At 37.0% G+C, this 20,287-nt stretch overlaps 1 protein-coding gene across 1 annotated transcript; it reads left to right on the top strand.

The window, feature by feature from the left end:
• Nucleotides 1-484: 484 nt before the first annotated feature.
• Nucleotides 485-19,965, top strand: pak4 (p21 protein (Cdc42/Rac)-activated kinase 4). Its single transcript, XM_053507505.1, has 10 exons — nt 485-625; nt 11,116-11,337; nt 11,816-12,024; nt 12,107-12,503; nt 12,911-13,321; nt 13,478-13,611; nt 15,062-15,188; nt 16,240-16,365; nt 16,538-16,672; nt 16,782-19,965. Exons 2-10 carry the CDS (start codon nt 11,137-11,139, stop codon nt 16,935-16,937), a joined length of 1,896 nt encoding a protein of 631 aa, XP_053363480.1. The 5' UTR covers nt 485-625; nt 11,116-11,136; the 3' UTR covers nt 16,938-19,965.
• The last annotated feature ends 322 nt before the right edge of the window (nt 19,966-20,287 follow it).

Here is a 20,287-nt window from a genome sequence, read left to right as displayed (position 1 = left end):
TAATGCATTTTTTAGTTCTAATTTTAGTAGTTTCTAATCTTAGTTGTTCTCTTTACTTGATGCAGGACAATATTATATAGAGAAATAAACATAGTTTTACTCTTATAGCTGTAGACTAGTGTACTGTGATCATGAATTGGGCCTTTTAACTTTAGATTTTCAGTAAAAGGAGTCCCTACAGTAACTGCAATCATTTTGCAATGCTGCAACCTTAAGAGGTCATCTTGAGCCTCATGTGCAACCTCTCATGGGAAAAATAGGTTACTGAACCACAACAGCAACTCTAAGGCAACTGTAAAGCACATTTTACATATTTTGATACTTTAACGACATAAACGTTTAATTGACGGTAAAACATATAAATCAATGATCAAATTTTACGTAACAGAACCGAATGACGAGCCAGTTGGGTCGCCATTAGTGGGTGCTGTGGAGTCACGATGGTGCCCGGATGTTGTTCCAGTTTCCAACATGGCGCGGGGGAGGTACTGTTGCCGAGGGGGTTGACTTTCGATAAGCGCATTTAGCCAGTTGTACTAAACTTTATAATCGTCTCCCAGTTAAACAAGGCGCTCTGTGGAGTTTATGGAGTTGAATGCTTGACGGAATTGACATTATACACCAGGTAACGTCTGAGTTCTGATAACTTTTGTGCATTTTTTTCGACAAAAGTTTTATACTAAAGACTTGAGTTTCGGTGATTCGGGAAGCTAATGGTTAGCTAAAGGAGCAGCTAGCTAGTGAGCTAACTAGTCGCTTACATGCATGGCAGAGTCAGTTAGCCTAGCATATTCATTTTAAAAATCGTAACGTTAAAAGCGGATTTGTTAGAAGAATGTTTTAGTTTTCAACTTAATTTTTCTAAAACATAAGCAGATTCATTGTTTTATGAAAAGTTAATGTGTTTTAGTTAGTATTGTCACAGTTTTACATTATATATCGACACCCTTCTTTCTAGCTAGTCACCTGTGTTCGTCTTAACTAGCTAAGCTTCTTGGTTAGCTCAGACCCTTTATGATTAATATAAGGTTTTCACTGTTTTATAAAGTTTTGTTATCGTAAGAAAATAACTAAACAAGTCTGAAGTTTTACTTGTTGCTATATTATTTGTATTTAGCTAAAGAAAGTGTCAGTCTGAATTATGTTTGTTATATCAGTGTAGGTTTATCTTGGTTTATCAGTTGTAAAGGTATAACATGATATATAAAGTTAGAAATCTGTAATCTGAACTTTCTCAATTGTTTAATGTATAGTTAATTACTATGTTGTCACTAGTTTATGACTTGTCACTTTTAAACCTATTACGACTTTGATATTACTCTTATAACGCTATACCCTTGGACACTATCAGGTAAGGAATATAACTCCACCAAACAAGGGCGCACTGTTTAAAATTAGCTTTTGTTTATTTGTATTTAATGTATTAATGAAGAATAGATCATTTTTTAAACTTTTTTTTTCGTGTTCTATTTAACAAGTTTGTTTTCCATCACCAGTCTTTTCTTCTTCTTTTTAATAAAAAAAAAAAAATAGCAACTGGTCATCCTCTTGTTACAATGTCAAAAAAAATGGCTGATCATTACAACACACTTGCAGTCAAGAGATAAAATTAACAGTTACTTGTAAAAAATTTCAAGTAATAGCAAACTTTCAAATAGCAGCATGTTGTTAAAGTGTTTTCCTGGTACAGTGGTTCCTAACCCTGGTCCTGGGTCGGACCCCTTGTTGTGCACATTTTAGTGTTCTTGTACACTCGCTTTAAAGAAAATGAGATTAATAAGCTGATTGACTAAAACAAATGTGCTGGGAGCTGACACAAAACTCAAGGGCCAGTGTTGGGAATAACTCTTCTGGTAGTGTGGGATCATGTGGGTGTCCACCATAACAAAGTGTCATTACTGTAGAAACAAGTATTAATACAAGTGCGGGGACAGGAGTGACTCTGCTTGGTAGACATTGGACATGGGTTTAAAGTCTATTACTTCCAAGTGCCACAGTTTGGGCCTAGAGAGAGGCCCTCAACCCTCCCCTGCTCGTATGCATAATGAGATAAATGTAATTCACTCTGGATAAGGGCATCTGCCAAATGATGTAATTTGCATTATAGCCAGCTCTACTTTCAAAGCTGCTTTTGTAGAAAATTAATTAAACCTCAGCGTTTTTACATTAGGTCCCTGGGATTGTTTCTAAATATTTGACTCCAAAGTCAGGTTTGTTTTACACTCAGGAACTGTACGCATCTTTGCTGGAAAAGGTAGTCTCGAGAAAGATACGGCATACTCGGGCATGGATCAAATCAGATATGGAAGCCGATTGTACCTGTGCATGGATGTAGATTGCTGTTTAGATGCAGTGTCATCAGTCGCTTTTGAAAGCTGTGTGCGCATAGCACCGATCTCTTCTTTTGATCTTCATAGCCATAGCTGATAAAATAGGGAGAGCATGGCTCTTAACATTTTTTCCAAAATAACAATAATATAACGCTAAGGTTAACCTCCTAGATCCCTTCTTCTCTTGTGTTTAATAGGGGCTCACAAACCAAATACATGTTACACACTGCCACCTGCCTTATTGAAGACTGAGCAAGCCTGTCCACCATGCAAGCCTATCCGAGAACAGATAGGAAAAATAATGCGAATGCTGGCCAGTGGGGAGGGGAGGAGCAATCGTTCCTAGGCATGGTATGAATCAATTGTGCCTAATGTAAAAAAAAAAGTCTCTAGATCTGGTGTAAACATTACTTTTGCGTGTTATAATTACTATTTATTATAATTTATTTATATTTATTATATATATATTATTATTATTTTTTTTTTTTTTTTATTATTATTATTATATGATGTTCTCTTTAGTGGTTGAAGTGGACCAAAATTATTTATTTATGGGTATTGTTTTGATACTTTTTAAAGTGGTAACGGCACCTAAACTTTGCCTGAACCGATGCTTTACAAATATTTAAAAAAAGATCCACAAAAAATGGTGGATTACATTAAAGAATGTATTTTTATTGAAAAATTTTTTTACAGTTTAAAGTATACATCAATGTAAGTAAATACAAAGCACAACTAATTTACTTACTACCTAATAATGCGTTACTACTAAGATCAGTTTGATTGGTATTACTAAAGCATTCTGGCTTGCATTCTTGATGAATTTTTTCAGTCGGGAAATAATTTTTCACATGCAGAGAGGAGGGTGATGCTTCTTACGTCTGTTTTAGAGAACCAGAGGACAGATATTTCTAAAAAATTTGTGAGGCACTGAAATCTGCATTCTGATCTGGCTGAAATTTGTGTATGTTTATGTAAGCACCTGAATATCCTATCATTAGCCTAGTAATGCTCATGTCATGTAAGAGAACTATTAAAAATCAAATGAAATGGTTGACCAAACACAATAATCGCATTCTACCATAAAAGCTGCTAGTAGGATTTTAGCAGCTCAGCTCTGTTGGCACACGACGTTATCTAACAAAAATGAGGGCGCATAATCATGTGTAGGCTTCAGATTTAGCTCCTGTGCTTAAACAAATGGCGTTATGCTAAACATTTAGGGTGATGTTGCTATAAAACAAAATTAGAGTTAAAGTTAGAAGATGCAAATTTGCAATTACTTTCTGTTTGAAGAGGTCTAAAAAGTAATGGCACAACGTGGTTATAGAGGAACCTGAAGTTTAAAAGCAAAACTGAAAGGAACTTAAGACACAAGTCAAAGATTATTCCAATTAAATTTGTCTTTAAATGGGAAATTTAGTATTAAAAAGATATAATTACTTTAATAAAGGGTAAATTGGCTCGCATGTGCGTCAAAAATTGGCGCTTGATCTGCGTTTAATATTAAAATAGTTAGACCTTAGAATAAATCCGTGTGGTGATTTCTGTCATTTTAATTTGACATGGTGTAATGAATTTTTTTTTTTTTTTTTTTTTAGGATTTTATTCTTATTGGTGATACCATGGTGAGGTCAGAATAGTCAGTAAAACCTGAAACCATTAAGGGCTGAGCTGGTCATGCTTTTTTTTTGTGTATGTATTGTTACTAGGATTTAAAGATTATTTATGAAGCCTTAGTATACATGCTGCTTATAGCGACCATTTAAAAACAAAATGTTGCCATTTTGTTTTTTTACTTTTCTAATCCAGTAAAAAGCATCCAGGTTTTCTGGAGTTTTTTCGAAATGTAATCAGTAAATTATTCTTTTTTTTTAGTTTGTTATATTTTTCTGTAGTCAAGTTATTGTAATGCTTTTTCGATTATTTTACGGTAGCTCACATCCTGAACTTTGAGGGACAGCGTGTTAGACAATTTAGATGGATGAAATCTGTACTGGGCGCTGCATACATTCCTGGCATACTAAGTGCATAAACAGATGCTCGTTTCGAATGTGCAGTCTCTTAAGATATTTTTCTTGCATTAAAAAGACTCCTTTAGATGTTGTGTCTTAAATTTAGGGCTGCTTGATTATGGAAAAAATCATAATCACGATTATTTTGGTCATGATTGAAATCACGATTATTTTTCACGATTAAATGACTTTGGAAATATGTTGCATTTATTGAACAGAACAGTAAGATTAAGACAGATAAAACAGATAAAGGCAAACAAGATCAACAATGTAGTGCACTTCCACAATCTTTTGAAAACAAGTAATAAATAAAATATGAATATTAAATAAAATAATAAATCAATTATAAATTATTATTAATGGTGTCAAAGCAAAAGCATAACGCTTGTCAAAAGTATTTATCATTTTCATGAATCCTTCGTTCTCAACCGTGCTAATAGGGCACATGTCTTCGGCTAAAAAGTATGCAACGGCATCTGTTATTTTTTTTTATGCCTTTCTGAGCTGGATGGATACGGAGTTGCACTGAAGAGCATGTCTTTAATGGATGACTGTGTTCCAGACTATGTTGTGGGGGTTGTTCGTTGTTCTTTCTGTTTCTTTATTAGTTGGTCATATGTCGGTCTGTGTTTAAATTTTAAATGGTTAAAAAGATTTGTGATGTTACCTACCGGTGCCGACACAATCGCGTAGCAAATCTTGCACCTAATGTTTTGGATCCACGTCCGCTTTAATGAATCCAAACTGTTCCCAAACAACAGAATTGCTTCTACCTCTTTTGTTGACCAAAGACTTCTGTGGCTGCTCTTTTTCTGCCATCTTCACTTGACCTGATTTTTAAATGTGATTAGATACCACATACGCAACTTTTTTGGTGACCGAATAGAGTGAGAGTTCGGGCTTCCGGAAGGGCGAAAGTGCGGATGTGCGCGCGTCAGAACGCAGGTCAAAATAACTTTTTTTAAAGTGAATAATAATTAAATTAGTGAAAAATTAATTAGTGAATAAAAACCATTTTTGTGATTGTTGAGACCCGAAATCGAAATTTGATTAATTGCACAGCCCCACTTAAATCTTTGTTTGATTTCTGCTGCTGTTAATAAAACACATCAAAATAAGTTTCATACATTCCTGATTCTTTAGTAGTGTCAGCTTTGTACCTTAAACATAGTGTTTTCATCTTCCTGCAGTATGTTAAAGGTACACTTCAGTAAGCCCTGACTATGTTGATTTCGTCTCTCACCAAATTGCGAGGAATCATTTCATAGCTGCAAGCACAGCTACGGAATATTATTTTCAGGTCTAAAATGTTATTCCTTATGTAAAAATAAATAAAAACACAGAGTGGTACAAAAGGTACCATACCAGTTGACAAAATATAATTTTATTTACCAAGCATTCTTTGCATGATTATTTTTTAGGACACAATTGTCTGTCTCTCCCACTCATGAGCTTGTGGAGTTTGACAGTAATTGCACTCTGAGTGTGTTCTTATTAATCTGGCCATGATAATGCTTTCAGTATGGCGTTCTTATGTTAAAAGCATTCGAAAAGGTAATTGTCAAATGTTATTATCCCATATGTTTTGGGACTTTTGGCACTTAATGTAGAATCAACATCAAATATAACCAAATAAGCTGTGAAAAATTATATGGAACATTAGGGCAACCAATGAACAGGCAACCGGGTTAGGGACACCTGTGTTTAATGGAAGCACTTGGGACGTAAAGGCAAGCCTACCTTGTCTAATGGAAGAGATACTGTTATACAAATACTGTTACATGCTAAACTGAAAAAAGTTGTGAGGGCTAGAAAGGTGTCATCATGGTAACATCATGTGTTTGGTCTGGTGCATGCGTGTACTGTTTACTATACCAGTAAGAGAGACGATTACTCACAATTCCACAGCACAAGAGGGAGAAAAGCCGTTGGCTCAGTTGTGATCACGTGACGCTCGGCGTCAAAACAAAAAGCGCATGCTTGATACATGATACTCGGTGCTTGTAAACCAAGACTTGCTCGTTGCTCGTCAAAATAAAAAAAAATAAAAAATCTTTGCTTGTCTTGCGAAACACCCGCAAACCACGTTACTCACAATGATCTGGTGTGTGTCTGTTGTTGACCTGTAAAGGAGATGGCAAAAGGATGCGATGCAGGAAAAAGGCAAGTTCATGTGATGCTCTGGGCATTGCTCTGCTTTGAAACCTTAAGTGATTCATGTATATGCTACTTGGCAAATACCATCTGGCTGTGACTCCTGCCAGGCTGCAAAACTGTTTAGGAATTAGCCTCCATATTCCCCAGATGTCAATTCATTCGGTCATGTGGGATGTGCTGGCAGACCACCACAACTTGCAGAACTTAAAGGATCTCCTGCTAAAGTCTTGACGTATTAGACTTTTACAATATTAGGCTTGTGGGTTTTTTCAGTGGGGTTTTAATATTTTTATAACAACCTGTTTGTTTATAATGATGGGCTTTGGAATACAGTGAAACCTTGGATTGTGAGTAACGCGGTTTGCGGGTGTTTCGCAAGACAAGCAAAGATTTTTTTAATAAATTTTATAAATTTAAGCACTGAGTATCATGTATCACGCATGTGCTTTTTGTTTTGACGCCGAGCATCACATGATCACAACTTAGCCAACGTTTTTTTTCTCTCTTGTGCTGTGGAATTGTGAGTAATCGTCTCTCTTACTGGTATAGTAAACAGTACACGCGTGCACGAATGTTGTAGTATATCACTGTGACCATGTGTGTAAAAAATATTTTATTTTGTGTTTACAGCATGTACATACTGATTCTTATAACCCACGTGTGTGCGCGCATGTAAAGCAAAAGAAAGACTCATTAGAAGGTTAAAAATCCATTTTCTTCCTTAGCCTGTGTGCGCGTAATTTGACACCATGCCAACAATTTTTTTTAAGGTAAAGTGCAGGTTAATTTGTTTTGTTTTTACTTATTTTACTTAATATTTTGTATTAATTTTTTTATGTATTTATTTTTTGGGGCCGTGGAACTAATAATTTGAGTTTCCATTATTTCTTATTGGAAAATAAAATTTGGTTTATGAGTGTTTTGGAATACGAGCCCACTTCCAGAACGAGTTATGCTCGTAATCCAAGGTTCCATTGTACCTAGTTTTAAGGTGCTTAGATTTTATATGCTGTGACATAGTACATAAATGTGCATGTTTATCTACGCTATTAAGGCTACGTTTACACTGCAGGTCTCGATGCCCAATTCTGAGTTGTTGCCTATATCAGATTTTTTTTTGACCGTCTGTTTACACGTTCTTTCAAGTGTACACTTGCCACGTCACCTGAAACATTGCGCATACTTAAAGGGAGGTTTTTGCGCTACAAACTAGCCAGAATAGATGAAGGTAAAGTATGATGACGCTCTGCGATATATGCAAAGTTTACGAAACGTCACCATGTTTTTAAAACAGACGAGGAGAAAAAAAACTGCATAATTGCAGCCTGCGCATATGCTTCATTCACCAAATAATGATTTCTTAATGTTATTTATCCCATTAAGCATTAAAAAAGGGGCGGGGGGGGGTGCTGGGTGCTTTTCTTTTTACATGTCACCTGTGATGTTATAATTCCACACGCGCTTCCACCAGAGAATAACATTGCGTCATTAAACCGCGAAGAAGTCGCAGTTTTAATGACGTACAGAACACGACGACTCAGAAAATCCGATCTGTCTGTTTGAACGACAATCACATTAGCACATATCTGATTTATTTCCACATATGAAGGAGGCCTGAAACCGATCATGAAATATCGGAATGCATGCATTTTTTTTCCTGTTCACACGGACATGGAACATATCCGATATGTGTCACATATGAGCAAAAAATCGGAATTGGGTCACATTTACTTGACAGTGTAAACGTAGCCTTAGAGTCACTTATCTTCTATACCGCTTTATCCTGTATTCAGGGTCGCGGGGACCTGGAGACTTGGGGCATGAGGCGGGGTACACCTTGGATAGGGTGCAAATCTATACACACACTCACTCATTTACACACTACGGGCAATTTTTTGGGAACCCCATTTAGTCTAACCTGCATATCTTTGGACTGAGAGGAAACCGGAGTACCCGGAGAAACCCACCAAGCACACAGAGAACATGCAAACTCCATGCAAGGAGGTGCAAGGCGACAGTGCTAACCACTACACCACCGTGCCACCTTGATGCTTATTTGTTAAAAAAAATTTAGCACTATGAAAAAATGCATCCTATATTTCACCATAGTGTTAATAGCTGGATTGTTCCTTTGTCTCTAATAGGTTCTTTTTATTTATTTATTTATATATATTTTTAATATTATATTTTATATTTCCCTAGTTTCGTCATATCCAATTCACCACCCTTTTTTCTGTTCAGCAAAGAAAATGACAAGAAAGACCTATTTACGCACTCAGTTCAGTGCAGGAACATTCTGTCATTGTTGCGCCTTTGCATTTCATATAGAAGGGTTGAAGTCTGAAATAGGGATCAGTGTTGACTCGCCTTCAATACAGGAATAGAGGTAGTGACAGGGGTGAGACTACATATGTGTGAAAAGGGGGAACAGGGGTCTGACCTTTTGAGAAATGTGATGTGTGTGTGATTATAAGATGTTAAGCATTTTAAAAAACAGTAAACAGCAGGTAACCCAAAAATATCTTGGTTTAAATGGTTTAAAGTGCAGCTGGATTCAATCATAGAGCACGAAGGCGAGACTTCAAGGCAGCTCAGTTAAGTTAAGGGCTGGTGTTACTCAAAAGCTACTGAAAAACCATTACACTGGAACCTTAGATTACGAGCATAATTTGTTCCGGAAGCGGAGAACACTTGACCCGCACGGTGTCCAATGACGCGTGCGAACACGGACGCAAAGAGCAGGCTGATGCAGAGAGAAAATTGATCTTTAACCTCCCTAATGAGACTTGCTTTTGCTTTACATGCGCGCTGTTCACACACACACACACACACGCATACAATTCTGCAGCGCAAGATAGAGAAAAATGTTGGCCCAGTTGTGATCATGTGACACTCTGCGTCAAAACATGAAGCTAATACGTGGTACTCGGTACTCGTAAACTAAGTACTATCTTGCGGAACACTCGCAATCCGAGGTTTCACTGTATATAGTTGTGTACTGTATTGTTGGTTGTCATTGTGATTAGGGCTAAAGGTTAAATAGTACGGCCTGTTCTGTAGTCTGTATATGTACAAGGCTGGAACAACAAGGTAGGCATGTATAATGTCTGATGAAGTGATCAGTAAATATTTACAGGGTTCAAATTTCATACAAATGCACACTAAAGTGTCACTGTTGTGTTACCATGTTCACTGTGTTCAGAATGGCGCACCAATTAAATATTAGTGGTTCTTTTCCGGTGATGAAGTAGGATGGTTATCAGGTTTTGCAGAAAAAAATAAACTACAGTCACTATGATGCCCAATGTAAATGTAATTTTTGTTCCACACATCCCATATGCATGTTAAGTTTAATACATTATTATGGCAGCTTTTGCACAACATTTCCTGTAATCTTTTTAGTTGACCTTCTGTGGTATTTTAAAAATACACTTCTTGGTGGGGAAAAAAAGCATGTCATCAACCCTAGTAATACATTCATGCTGAGCTCATGTGCTTCCTGACATATTTACAAACCATCTGATTTCACTTCAAAAGCTGCTGCACTTTTGAAAAAAAGATTCAATACAGACGCAAACCAATAAACAGTGAGTTTCCCAGGCCTAACTGGCCGGGATGAGGGGCGGGGGTTCCATCAAACTCTACAAGACATAAGTGTGTTTGACTTTAGGGAGTGTCTCATTCCTACTGGAAGAGTTTGTGCTTTATTGAAACAGAAACAGAAGAAAGAGTTTGTTACTGTATAAAGACACTCTACGCTATTTAGTCTGTATTTGAATGTGTATCTTTGGCTGCAAATGTTCCTATGTTTATTTCAATAAACTTAATAAATAAAAACACAAAAGAATTCAGATTTAAATCACTGAATTGTAAATTTAGAAATAAATACTTTGTTAGACAGGGTTTATACATGAATAAAATTTAGCAGTTCGATTGATTTTAGTTAATAGCAGTATTGGATATAACTCAATTATAGCCTGTCGATTCATTTAAATGAGATATTTGGGCAATATATTTATTTAATTTTTTGATTCGATTAAAAATTACTAATGCTTACTGTAACTTGAGTTTTACATTTTTACATTGTAAACAAGCAAGAATATTTTTTTCGACTGCTCCACATTCCAGGTCAGTAGGTGGCAGTATTGCAGCAACTACCATAAACTCAAAATGCAAAACCAGTTTTGTAAATAACTTTGTTTTGTACATTTGTTTGCTACAAAATTCTAAATAATTTAAGTGTGTTAATTCTGAATTGACATTTTTAAGGAATTCAGTGAGCACTAATGAACATGGAGTCTTTTATTTATATATTGATGTAAACTACTGTACATGTGTTTTGGAGCTAATTTTGGCTTTATCCATTCTGTTACTCTGTGTGTAAGGTGTTTGTTATTCTGCTTCTAATTATGGCTTATATAGGCTACAAATTAGCCCAAAAGGAAACAAGTAAAATACAGCACATTATTGTTAACCTTTGCATACACAGTTTTCTAACAGACCTTTAAATCATTTGACTTGATTTCCTGTGTTTGGTATGGCATTTTAGGGCCTTTTTCGTGTGTAGAACACAGGATCATGTGTACTTATGGTCATGCTTTTCTCCCTTCTAGTTCTGATGCTCTGCTGCAGCCATGTTCAGCAAGAAGAAAAAGCAGCGCATTCAGATCTCAGCTCCCTCCAACTTTGAGCACCGTGTGCACACTGACTTTGATGAGCAGGAGCAGAAGTTTGTTGGGCTTCCTCGCCAATGGCAGAGTCTCATCGAAGACACTGCCAAAAGGCCCAAGCCCTTCATCGATGCAACAGTCATCACCACTGTGGAGCCTCGCAAGGTTAGTTTCTGGGTGGAATAAGTATTTCCATATAATTGTTTTGCTTTGCAACAACTGCATGATTAAAATATTATTGTATCTGATTACTTTCCACTTTTCTTAGTAATTGTCACTTATCTGTTCAGAGAAACTAATTGTTAAGAGATGCTCAGAAACACTTATGGTATGTTTGTGGCATGCGTGAATGTTAATTCTTAATGATCAGTTACTGCATGAATTTCTGAGAGCAGAACTTGACCATTAACAGTGCTTAAAATCTTTTTTTTTTTTTTTTTTTTTTTTTTTTTGTTTATCCGGCAGGACGTGTGTTAGATATGTATAATACACAGTTCTTTGTGGTACAGATGGCAATTTGTTGTTTTTTTTTTGTTTTGTTTTTTGTCAGTGCTAAAAGGCAACAGATGTTTTTAGGGTAATTAAATAGTGTCTGCTTTGTTGACCTTTGCTCTTTTTTTTTGGTCCAATGTCTGTTTTTTAGACCATAGTGCGAGGCAGTAAGATAGGCGTTGACGGCTCTCTGACGTGGCTCCTGGATGAGTTTGAAACCATGTCGGTGATCCGTTCAAACTCACTTCGACGGGGCAGTCCTCCCATACAGCCTCGCAGTGACTTAGGCCCCTCTGGCATGCAGGAGAATGGGGAGCACTCTCACCGGCAACATGAGATCGCAGGCGAGACCAGAGACAGGTAGAGCTTGTTTTATGCTGTGCTGTGTTTGTGCTCTTTTATTTTAGTTGGCTGATGCTTTTTCCTTTATTTGTGTCCTTAGAGAGAAAACTCGCCCCAATTCCCAGAGACCAGCTCGAGCCTATCCAGAAGACGGGAAACCAATGCAACCTCGTGGCCAGGAGACAGGCAAACACAAAGAACAAGAACGACCCACTGAGCCTCATGCACCGCCTCAGAGAGAGAGAGACAAGGATCGAGACCACCACAATCCAGTGGTGTGGAGGGAAGCGGCCAATGACAAAAGACCAAAATCCAGCTACACAAGTCAGGACGAAAGCCCACAGTCCCCACGGGACAAGAGACCTCTCTCTGGACCAAATGTTCGAACCCCCAACCTGCCTGTTGCAGAGGGGTCTATAAAGACGGCACAGCAAAACCGGGGTTTTAACACTTATCCTCGTGCTGAAAGTGATTCAGCAAGAAACCCCAGCAGTCAGGTGAGTACAGGCCAGAAAACAATGACTAGGAGCAGCTGAGAAAATTCACACTGAAGTTTTTTTTGTTTTTTTGTTGCTTTTTTCTCTTATTTATTTTTGACACTGTGGTTATGGTTTGTCTAATAAGCAGGAGAATGGGTTCAAATCCCAGCAGAGCATAATGCAGGAAATCATTAGGATATGTCTATGCTTAGAAATAGAACGGCGGTAGCCCCAAAACACCCAAGCTTCCACTGTTGAGCCCTTGAGCAAGGTCCTTAACCCTATGTGCTTCAGAAGCGCTATATCCTTGCTGACCCTGTGCTCTGACCCCAGCTTCCTGGGGTATGCAAAAAAAAAATCACTTCGCTGTAAGGTGCATGTGACCAATAATTAAATCTTAATCTTATACTTTTTTTTCATTGTAGGACCTGAAGCCAAGCAGGACTCAAGACCCTCCCCCGAATGGCCCATCCAGTGGGTCGGGCCGAAGTGGGAACACTGGGGGTAAGGTCTCCTCTCAGCAGCATCATGCTTCTCATCCTGCATTGGGTCCAGATCCCCCCCAGAGTCAACCATTTCCGCCAGTGTCCCGACCTGCTGCTCCGCCTGGACCACCCCAGCAACCCCAGCGTGTCTCTCACGAGCAGTTTCGTGCGGCTCTTCAGATGGTGGTGGATCCTGGTGACCCTCGCACCTACCTGGACCACTACATCAAAATTGGCGAGGGTTCCACCGGTATTGTGTGTATTGCAACAGTTAAGAGTACAGGCAAACTGGTGGCTGTGAAAAAGATGGATCTGCGCAAACAACAGCGACGAGAGCTGCTGTTTAATGAGGTAAATTTTGTTGTGACTATCGCTAACTTTTTCAGGTTAAAAACAGCATACACACAGTTGTAAATTTCGTAAATTAATTAATTTATTGTCCTATTTTATTAATATTTTAATTATATATCTAGAAAGGTTTTTTATTTATTTATTTATTTATTTAAGGTGGTGATCATGCGAGACTATCACCATGAGAATGTTGTGGACATGTACAACAGTTACTTAGTTGGTGATGAGCTCTGGGTTGTCATGGAGTTCCTTGAAGGTGGCGCACTCACTGATATAGTCACACATACAAGGTTTGGTTATTTCTTATTCCTCGCAAACTTCTCTTAACACTCACTGATTATGTGAATGAGTAGAATTAAATAAATGTGCAACAGTTGCTAAATGAATAATTATTTTACCATATTAATGTAATGGATCTGACTACTGTTTATGGTGTACTAGTGTAAGAACCTGTTATTGACGGGTGAAGAGGTTGAAGCCCACGTACATGTCTGTCTGTTCGGCAGAATTCTCTGCCTAACTTACTAGTGGCAGAATTTTTTTTTTTGTAAGATTAAGTATCTTACTGTAAACAACCTTCTTTTACACTTGGATGTAAATGATGGCATGCGGTTGCTCTCGGAATTTTCATGTGTTTTTACTTTTTATTATACTTTCCTTTAAGCAGTTTCCCTCTGGGGTTAATAAAGTTTTTTGAATGTACTTTTTTTATTGTCAACCAAATACGCTCTCTGTTTAAAGTAGATTACTCACATCGTACTGTTGCGTTCAACAACCGGTGTTTCATCTCATGTTGGCACGTAACATTACAGTTGACCCTTGGATTGTGAGCATAATTCGTTCTGGAAGCGTACTTGTAGATCAAAATACTTGTACAGTGGAACCTTGGATTACAAGCACATTTCGTTCTGGATGTGGGCTCATATTTCAAAACACTTGTAAATTAAAGTGAATTTTCCCATAAGAAATAATGGAATCTCTAATTATTTGTTCTACAGCCCCCCAAAAATTTATATATACAAATAATTACTAGAAAAAATATAAAGGAAAAAAAATTAACCTGCGCTTTATCTAAAAAAAAAAAAAATCCAGACAGATAAGTGTTTCCGTTTATGCACGCTGTGTTTGTGTATTTGTGAATATAGCGCTGTACACAAGCGCTTAAAAACACAAAAATAAAAGATGTTTTACGCGCACATATAGTGTAAACAGACTATAGTAAACAGTACACGCGTGCGCGGATGTTGATTTATACCAGTAAGAGACGAGCACTAAGACCCAGCAGGGGAAGATGATTACCCACAATTCTGCAGTGCAAGAGAGAGAGAAACCATTGCCTCAATGCAATGATTATGTGACGCTCGGCATCAAAACAAGAAGCGCATGTGTGATGCATGATACTCGGCACTCGTAAACCAAGACTGTTTTTTAAGTCAAAATTTCTTAAAAATCCTTGCTCGTCTTGCACAACACTCACAAACCGTGTTACTTGCAATCAGTGGTTTCACTGTAAATCAAAACACTTGTTTATTAAAGCAAATTTCCCTGTAAGGAAATTCTTTGACCAAGGTACTCGCAATCCAAGCCTCCACCGAACTTCTTTAATCATCATAATAATTTAATTTAGACATAATTTAATTTAGTGTCCACCACTAGAGGGCAGGTTTGTAGTCTAGTCATTAACTTGTTTTCACAACCGAATCAGACTTTATAGATATATGTGTGTTGTTTGTGTTTCAGAATGAATGAAGAGCAGATTGCCACTGTGTGCCTGTCTGTCCTTAAAGCCCTGTCAGTGTTGCATGCTCAGGGTGTCATCCACAGAGACATCAAGAGTGACTCTATTTTACTTACTCATGATGGCAGAGTGAGTGTTTTTCAGTTTAAGAGAAGTCATACCACTTGGCTTAAAGAACAGGTTTAATGTTTTGATAATGGTGTACCCCTCGTGTTTTGCGTATTTTATTTTGTTGTGTTTTCAATACACCAGAGTCAGTTAATAAGCTGGGTTAATGTGGGTATGATGGGAAAATATTCAAATGTGCCACAGAGCAGGTATTCCAAACACAGATTTGGGAATTTGTTTAAAATGGTTTTAAAAACCATTACTACCGTTACCTGTCCTGTATGACCTGTTGTCTGTTGTGGTTTAAACTCCTTTTAGCAACACTTTGTTTTAATAAGCTTGATGCTATGTGTGAGAACAAAAAAATAAGTGTATGTTGACCTAGGGCAAAATCACCATGTAGTAGAGTGTGGAGAGTTTTAGGCACTGACAGTGCCCCTAAAACAAGCACTAATGTGTTACACAGGGAGAAGGTTTCATTTTGTGGTTGCTGTAAGAGGAAGTGTTTTTTTTTTTTTTTTTTTTTTTCTTTTTTTTTTTTTTGTTCTCAGCAATCATCAGATGTTTCTCAGCAAAGCTTTGAGTGTTTGCATTTTTTTTTCATGTTTCATTTCCTCATGTCATGTTGGCCAGCCATCGTGGGGTCATTAACCCTCTTGTGTTTAGCCAGCCATGTAGTGCAAGGAGTTTAACAAATTTAATTAGCTTTAAAATTATTTCTGTGTACTTAATAAATCACATTACATCATTCTTTAAAATAGCCTGAAAAGCACTGTCCGTATTATTATTCTTTTAAAAGCTGAGAATCTATGTATCTGCTAATACGCTAATGTTCCGGACAAATTACTTTTTGCTCAATGTGAACCAAAAAAAGTGAAATGCAACAATAGTATTGGCTCAGATTGTAGTTGCCAACTTGACAACATTGAATGGTGTTGCATCAAGATAAAAGCTTGACAGGAAATGACCTCTGTAAAATTTCAGTGTGTGGACATTATTTGTACAGCATTATTTGATGTTTTATTCTCATCAGATGTTTTTATAAACATGGTCCTTTTTTTAACATCTTCAGATAAAGCTGTCTGACTTTGGCTTCTGTGCACAAGTTTCAAAAGAGGTGCAGCGAAGAAAATCGTTGGTTGGAACTCCTTATTGGATGGCACCTGAGCTCATCTCAAGACTGCCGTATGGACCAGAGGTGAGACTCCATTTTTACTTTCCTGTCATGCCACACTTAAACATGTTTAGTCTTTAACCATTATGTTGAGCCTTTCTTTGCATTCAATCTCACTGCACTCTGACTAATATCTGATGTAAATTAAAAGTTGGTGCATTTAAAGGGATCCTGAAAATTACCTTTTTGTTCGCAGGTGGACATTTGGTCTCTTGGCATTATGGTAATTGAAATGGTCGATGGAGAGCCTCCATATTTCAACGAACCTCCACTCAAAGCAATGAAGATGATTCGAGACAATTTGCCGCCCAAGCTAAAGAACCTTCACAAGGTAAGTCCTTCAACATTCTTCTATTTCTTGTTTAAAATACTTATGAAGTAAATGCATTTAAAATTATTTTATGGTATGATTTCTCATCAATCACATTTGACTCCATCAGGTCTCACCGATTCTCAAGGGCTTCTTGGACAGGATGCTTGTTCGGGACCCTGCTCAGAGGGCCACAGCCCAGGAGCTGCTTAAACATCCATTTCTTTCTAAATCTGGTCCTCCTTCTTGTATTGTGCCCCTCATGAGGCAAAACCGCATGAGATGAGTGCATTTGTGACATCCATTCCACCAGGACCATTTGGTTATCTCAAAGTACGGACTATTTGCGGCATGCAAAGTACAGACAATTTGCAGCATGCGGCCTGCAGCTCTGCACACTTAATGCTTCTAAGCAAGTATTTGAAAATACCAGACTTGTCTCCAAATACTCTAAACACTGCTGTTGGCTTGAGCTGAGGTTTTTGGAAAAAACTAAATCAAAAGATGCCCTGCAAAGTCAACACTGATGATTTTACACTAGTTGTGTGATCACTGGAAACAATGGTATCATCTTTGGTAAAGTGAGAACTCGGTGTTGGAGTGTTCCTCTTTTACTTAGAAGTGGTTTTGGATGATTTTGAAGTTTGAACTGTCTCTTTCTGTGTGAAGCGATTACTTTCTGACTTAAAACTTTTTATGACCTGGAACGTTTTGCAGCTGCCTGTTTCACTACTACTGTGGAAGCAGTGCTCTGTTTCTAAACTCAAACTTCACCTCCTGCACCATAACCACTTTTTGACTTTTAATCAATCTAAAGATTATATTAACTACTGAAGAGCTATATTTACTTCATCAAAAGGAAGGAAAAAACCCTAGGGTTCTGTTACAACACTAGACTTGGTAAACACTGGTTGTGTGATTTAAATTTAAACCCCTTCCAAGTTATTGAGCGTTTAATGAAACTTGGTCTTGATTTTTTTTTTTTTTTTTTTTTTTTCATCTTACATTTTACAGGTGGCAGTGACATTTTACACTGTTCTAAAATTGAAGATGCACTCCTATTTCTTTCTCTCTTTTTATTCTACAAAAAAAATATCAAACAGGATAAAATATTACCAAATGTGTAAAGGGATTACTTAACCTGTAGCTTTGCATTTCAACATGCAGTGTACATTCTTGTGCAGAAGTCCTGTAAGATGTGAACAGGATAAAAGAAATGTACACGACTACATAAAGACATAACTTAGGCCTTAGGGTCGGATTAATCCGAGCAGGCAGTGCTTGTGAAGGCTTAAGCAATTAGAATACCAATTTAATTTGATGCATTATAGTGAACACTACCTTGTAGCTCACTAGGACTGGTGACAAGTTGTTAAGGGCCAAGTTTGTTAGGAGTTATTAACAAGGAATGTCAGCTTCAGAAGTTGATGCTTCCCTTAATTTGACTCTTCAACAGCTGCCATCCTTGTGTCCTGCTGCATATTAACACTAAGGAGACACACATAGGATAATGTAGCTACAGTACAAATTTGTATGAGCGCATGTGTTCTATTTCAGTGCAGAGCACTATAAGTAACTGTGCCTTTATCTTCTATTCCTGAGTTCCTGAAGCTGGGAGCTCATTGGCTTGCACCAAGAAACCAACCAAAGATTATGAACTAAGAGAGAGACTTTTCACACTACACACAGTTTTGTTGTACATGTTCATGCTTCAGGTTGAGGCCTAGAAAGATGTTTAAAAGCAAATTGGTCTGAAGAAGATTTTGATGGTCATTTACATCATTTTGGTGTACAGAACTTTGCCGTATTGTAGGTTTAATCTAAATGAGTTGAAAAAGGCTTCTTTAGAAAGTAGGAAAACTGAGGGAATAGTGTTGTACATAATTTATGAGAAATGTTAAAAATCTTATCAGATGCCCTAACATCTCTCATTGTAATTGTAGGTACAATCCTAGTTACAAAACCAACCCATGTATAGATCTAGAAACCAGTGTATTTGTCTTTAAACTAATAATACTTACCAGCCTTTATCTTACAACAGAGTACTTCAGTTTTTTGGAGGTGTAACTAAAAGACAATCAAACATCTAAGTAACATGCTGATGTCAGTAAAAGTAGGTTTACTTAGGTTTATAAATGTACAGAAGTTTGTAAGGATTACTAGACTTTTTATATATATATATATATAATGGGATTGCTTGTAAGTAGAAAGAGCACAACAGAAATAGGATCCTGGAATAATTATTATTCCTTCAGTAGCAAATAGCAGAAATGCGTATAAAGCTTTTACACCACTCGCTGACACGCAGTTACCAATCTGCTCTACGGGTTGTGACGGAGAGGAAAAGTCTCCCAAATCTAGATCTTTAACATACCCGCTACATGCCCTAAAAACATAAGCCTTGCTTTGTTGTTAAATGGGAAATACTGTACTGTGAGTGATATGGCTTAAATGTGCAAACCCTTTATAGATGTATGAAATGTCTTGTACCCTTCTGTCTATCTCATATTTGCATTCCCACTTGTAAAGTTTGACGATTTCGCCCATGCTCACTCATGTGCTACTTTCTACATATTGAAGATGCACTAACATTTTTACACTAATGCCATTCTTTACATTCAATACTAAAAATATGGTTTGAGTGCAGACAGTAACAGTAGAAACGCCTCATGTTCACTGTGTACTTTCACTGTGTAGATGTGTCATATCGCGGCTAGATTTTCTGATATCAATGTTTATTTAGTCTGAGTGCTGAGTCAGATATGGTACTGATATTGTCCATTGTGCGTTATGAATTTCTTTCCTGTCAGATCTGTCAGTTTGCCGTACCACAAGTCCCACTAATGGGCCGTGTTTATTTGTCATGTTCACTACATTCTAAACCAATTATATACAGTATTTTCAAGTGTTTTTTAAAGCAACATCTGTAATTCTACAATTTGTCAGCAGTAGTTTATACTTTAAATGATCAACTGTTTGATTAAATATTTTGCAATGAATGAACAAGATAAGGAACATTTGATTAATAGCATGTAAACAACGAATTATAATTTTAGACTAATTTCCTCAAACACAATCTCTGAAACCTGTTTGTGACAACTGTGACTACTACTGACTGGCTTGTTCATGTTTGTCTCTCTTTCTCTGAGTCCAGGCCCCTTATTGTGTTAACTGTAGTCATGCAGAATGGTTACTTTTGTTAACAATTGGTTACACTTTAATGTCCATTCCCTTCATGATTTGTGAATTTTTATTGTTAAAAGAACTTTTTTTTTTATTATTATTATTCTATGGAATACACTTTCCTGAAAAGATGTGTGACATCTGAGCTCCTTTAAACCTGGTTGCTTTTTAAATTTATGTAATTTTCTTCTTTTTCCTGCTTTTAAAACCAAACACAGCTTAATTAAAACGCGCAATTCCCTATGGCATTTATTTTATAGTAGAATACACCTTAATCAGAATTATTATAGTTATTAACCTATTTGTCTGAACAGATAAATTGGATTTTTTTTAAATAAATAAATAAACATAAATACTAGACCAATAAAAAATGCAAACTCAAGTCTAATGACACTTTTAAAGTTTAGGAGTTAGGCATATTTGCTTCAGTACATAGCCCAAAGTCCAAATAGT

The sequence above is a fragment of the Clarias gariepinus genome, chromosome 11 (assembly GCF_024256425.1).
Source record: "Clarias gariepinus isolate MV-2021 ecotype Netherlands chromosome 11, CGAR_prim_01v2, whole genome shotgun sequence".
Taxonomy (NCBI): domain Eukaryota; kingdom Metazoa; phylum Chordata; class Actinopteri; order Siluriformes; family Clariidae; genus Clarias; species Clarias gariepinus.
Note: the sequence above shows the minus strand (reverse complement) of the source record. Positions and strands in the feature narration are given on the sequence as shown.

Excerpts from the sequence above, each read along its gene's own strand:
- pak4 (XM_053507505.1), top strand. The coding sequence starts at position 11,137 with ATGTTCAGCAAGAAGAAAAAGCAGCGCATTCAGATCTCAGCTCCCTCC. Across the intron at positions 12,504-12,910 it reads CAAGAAACCCCAGCAGTCAG|GACCTGAAGCCAAGCAGGAC; the intron begins GTGAGTACAGGC and ends TTTTCATTGTAG. Across the intron at positions 13,322-13,477 it reads GAGAGCTGCTGTTTAATGAG|GTGGTGATCATGCGAGACTA; the intron begins GTAAATTTTGTT and ends TATTTATTTAAG.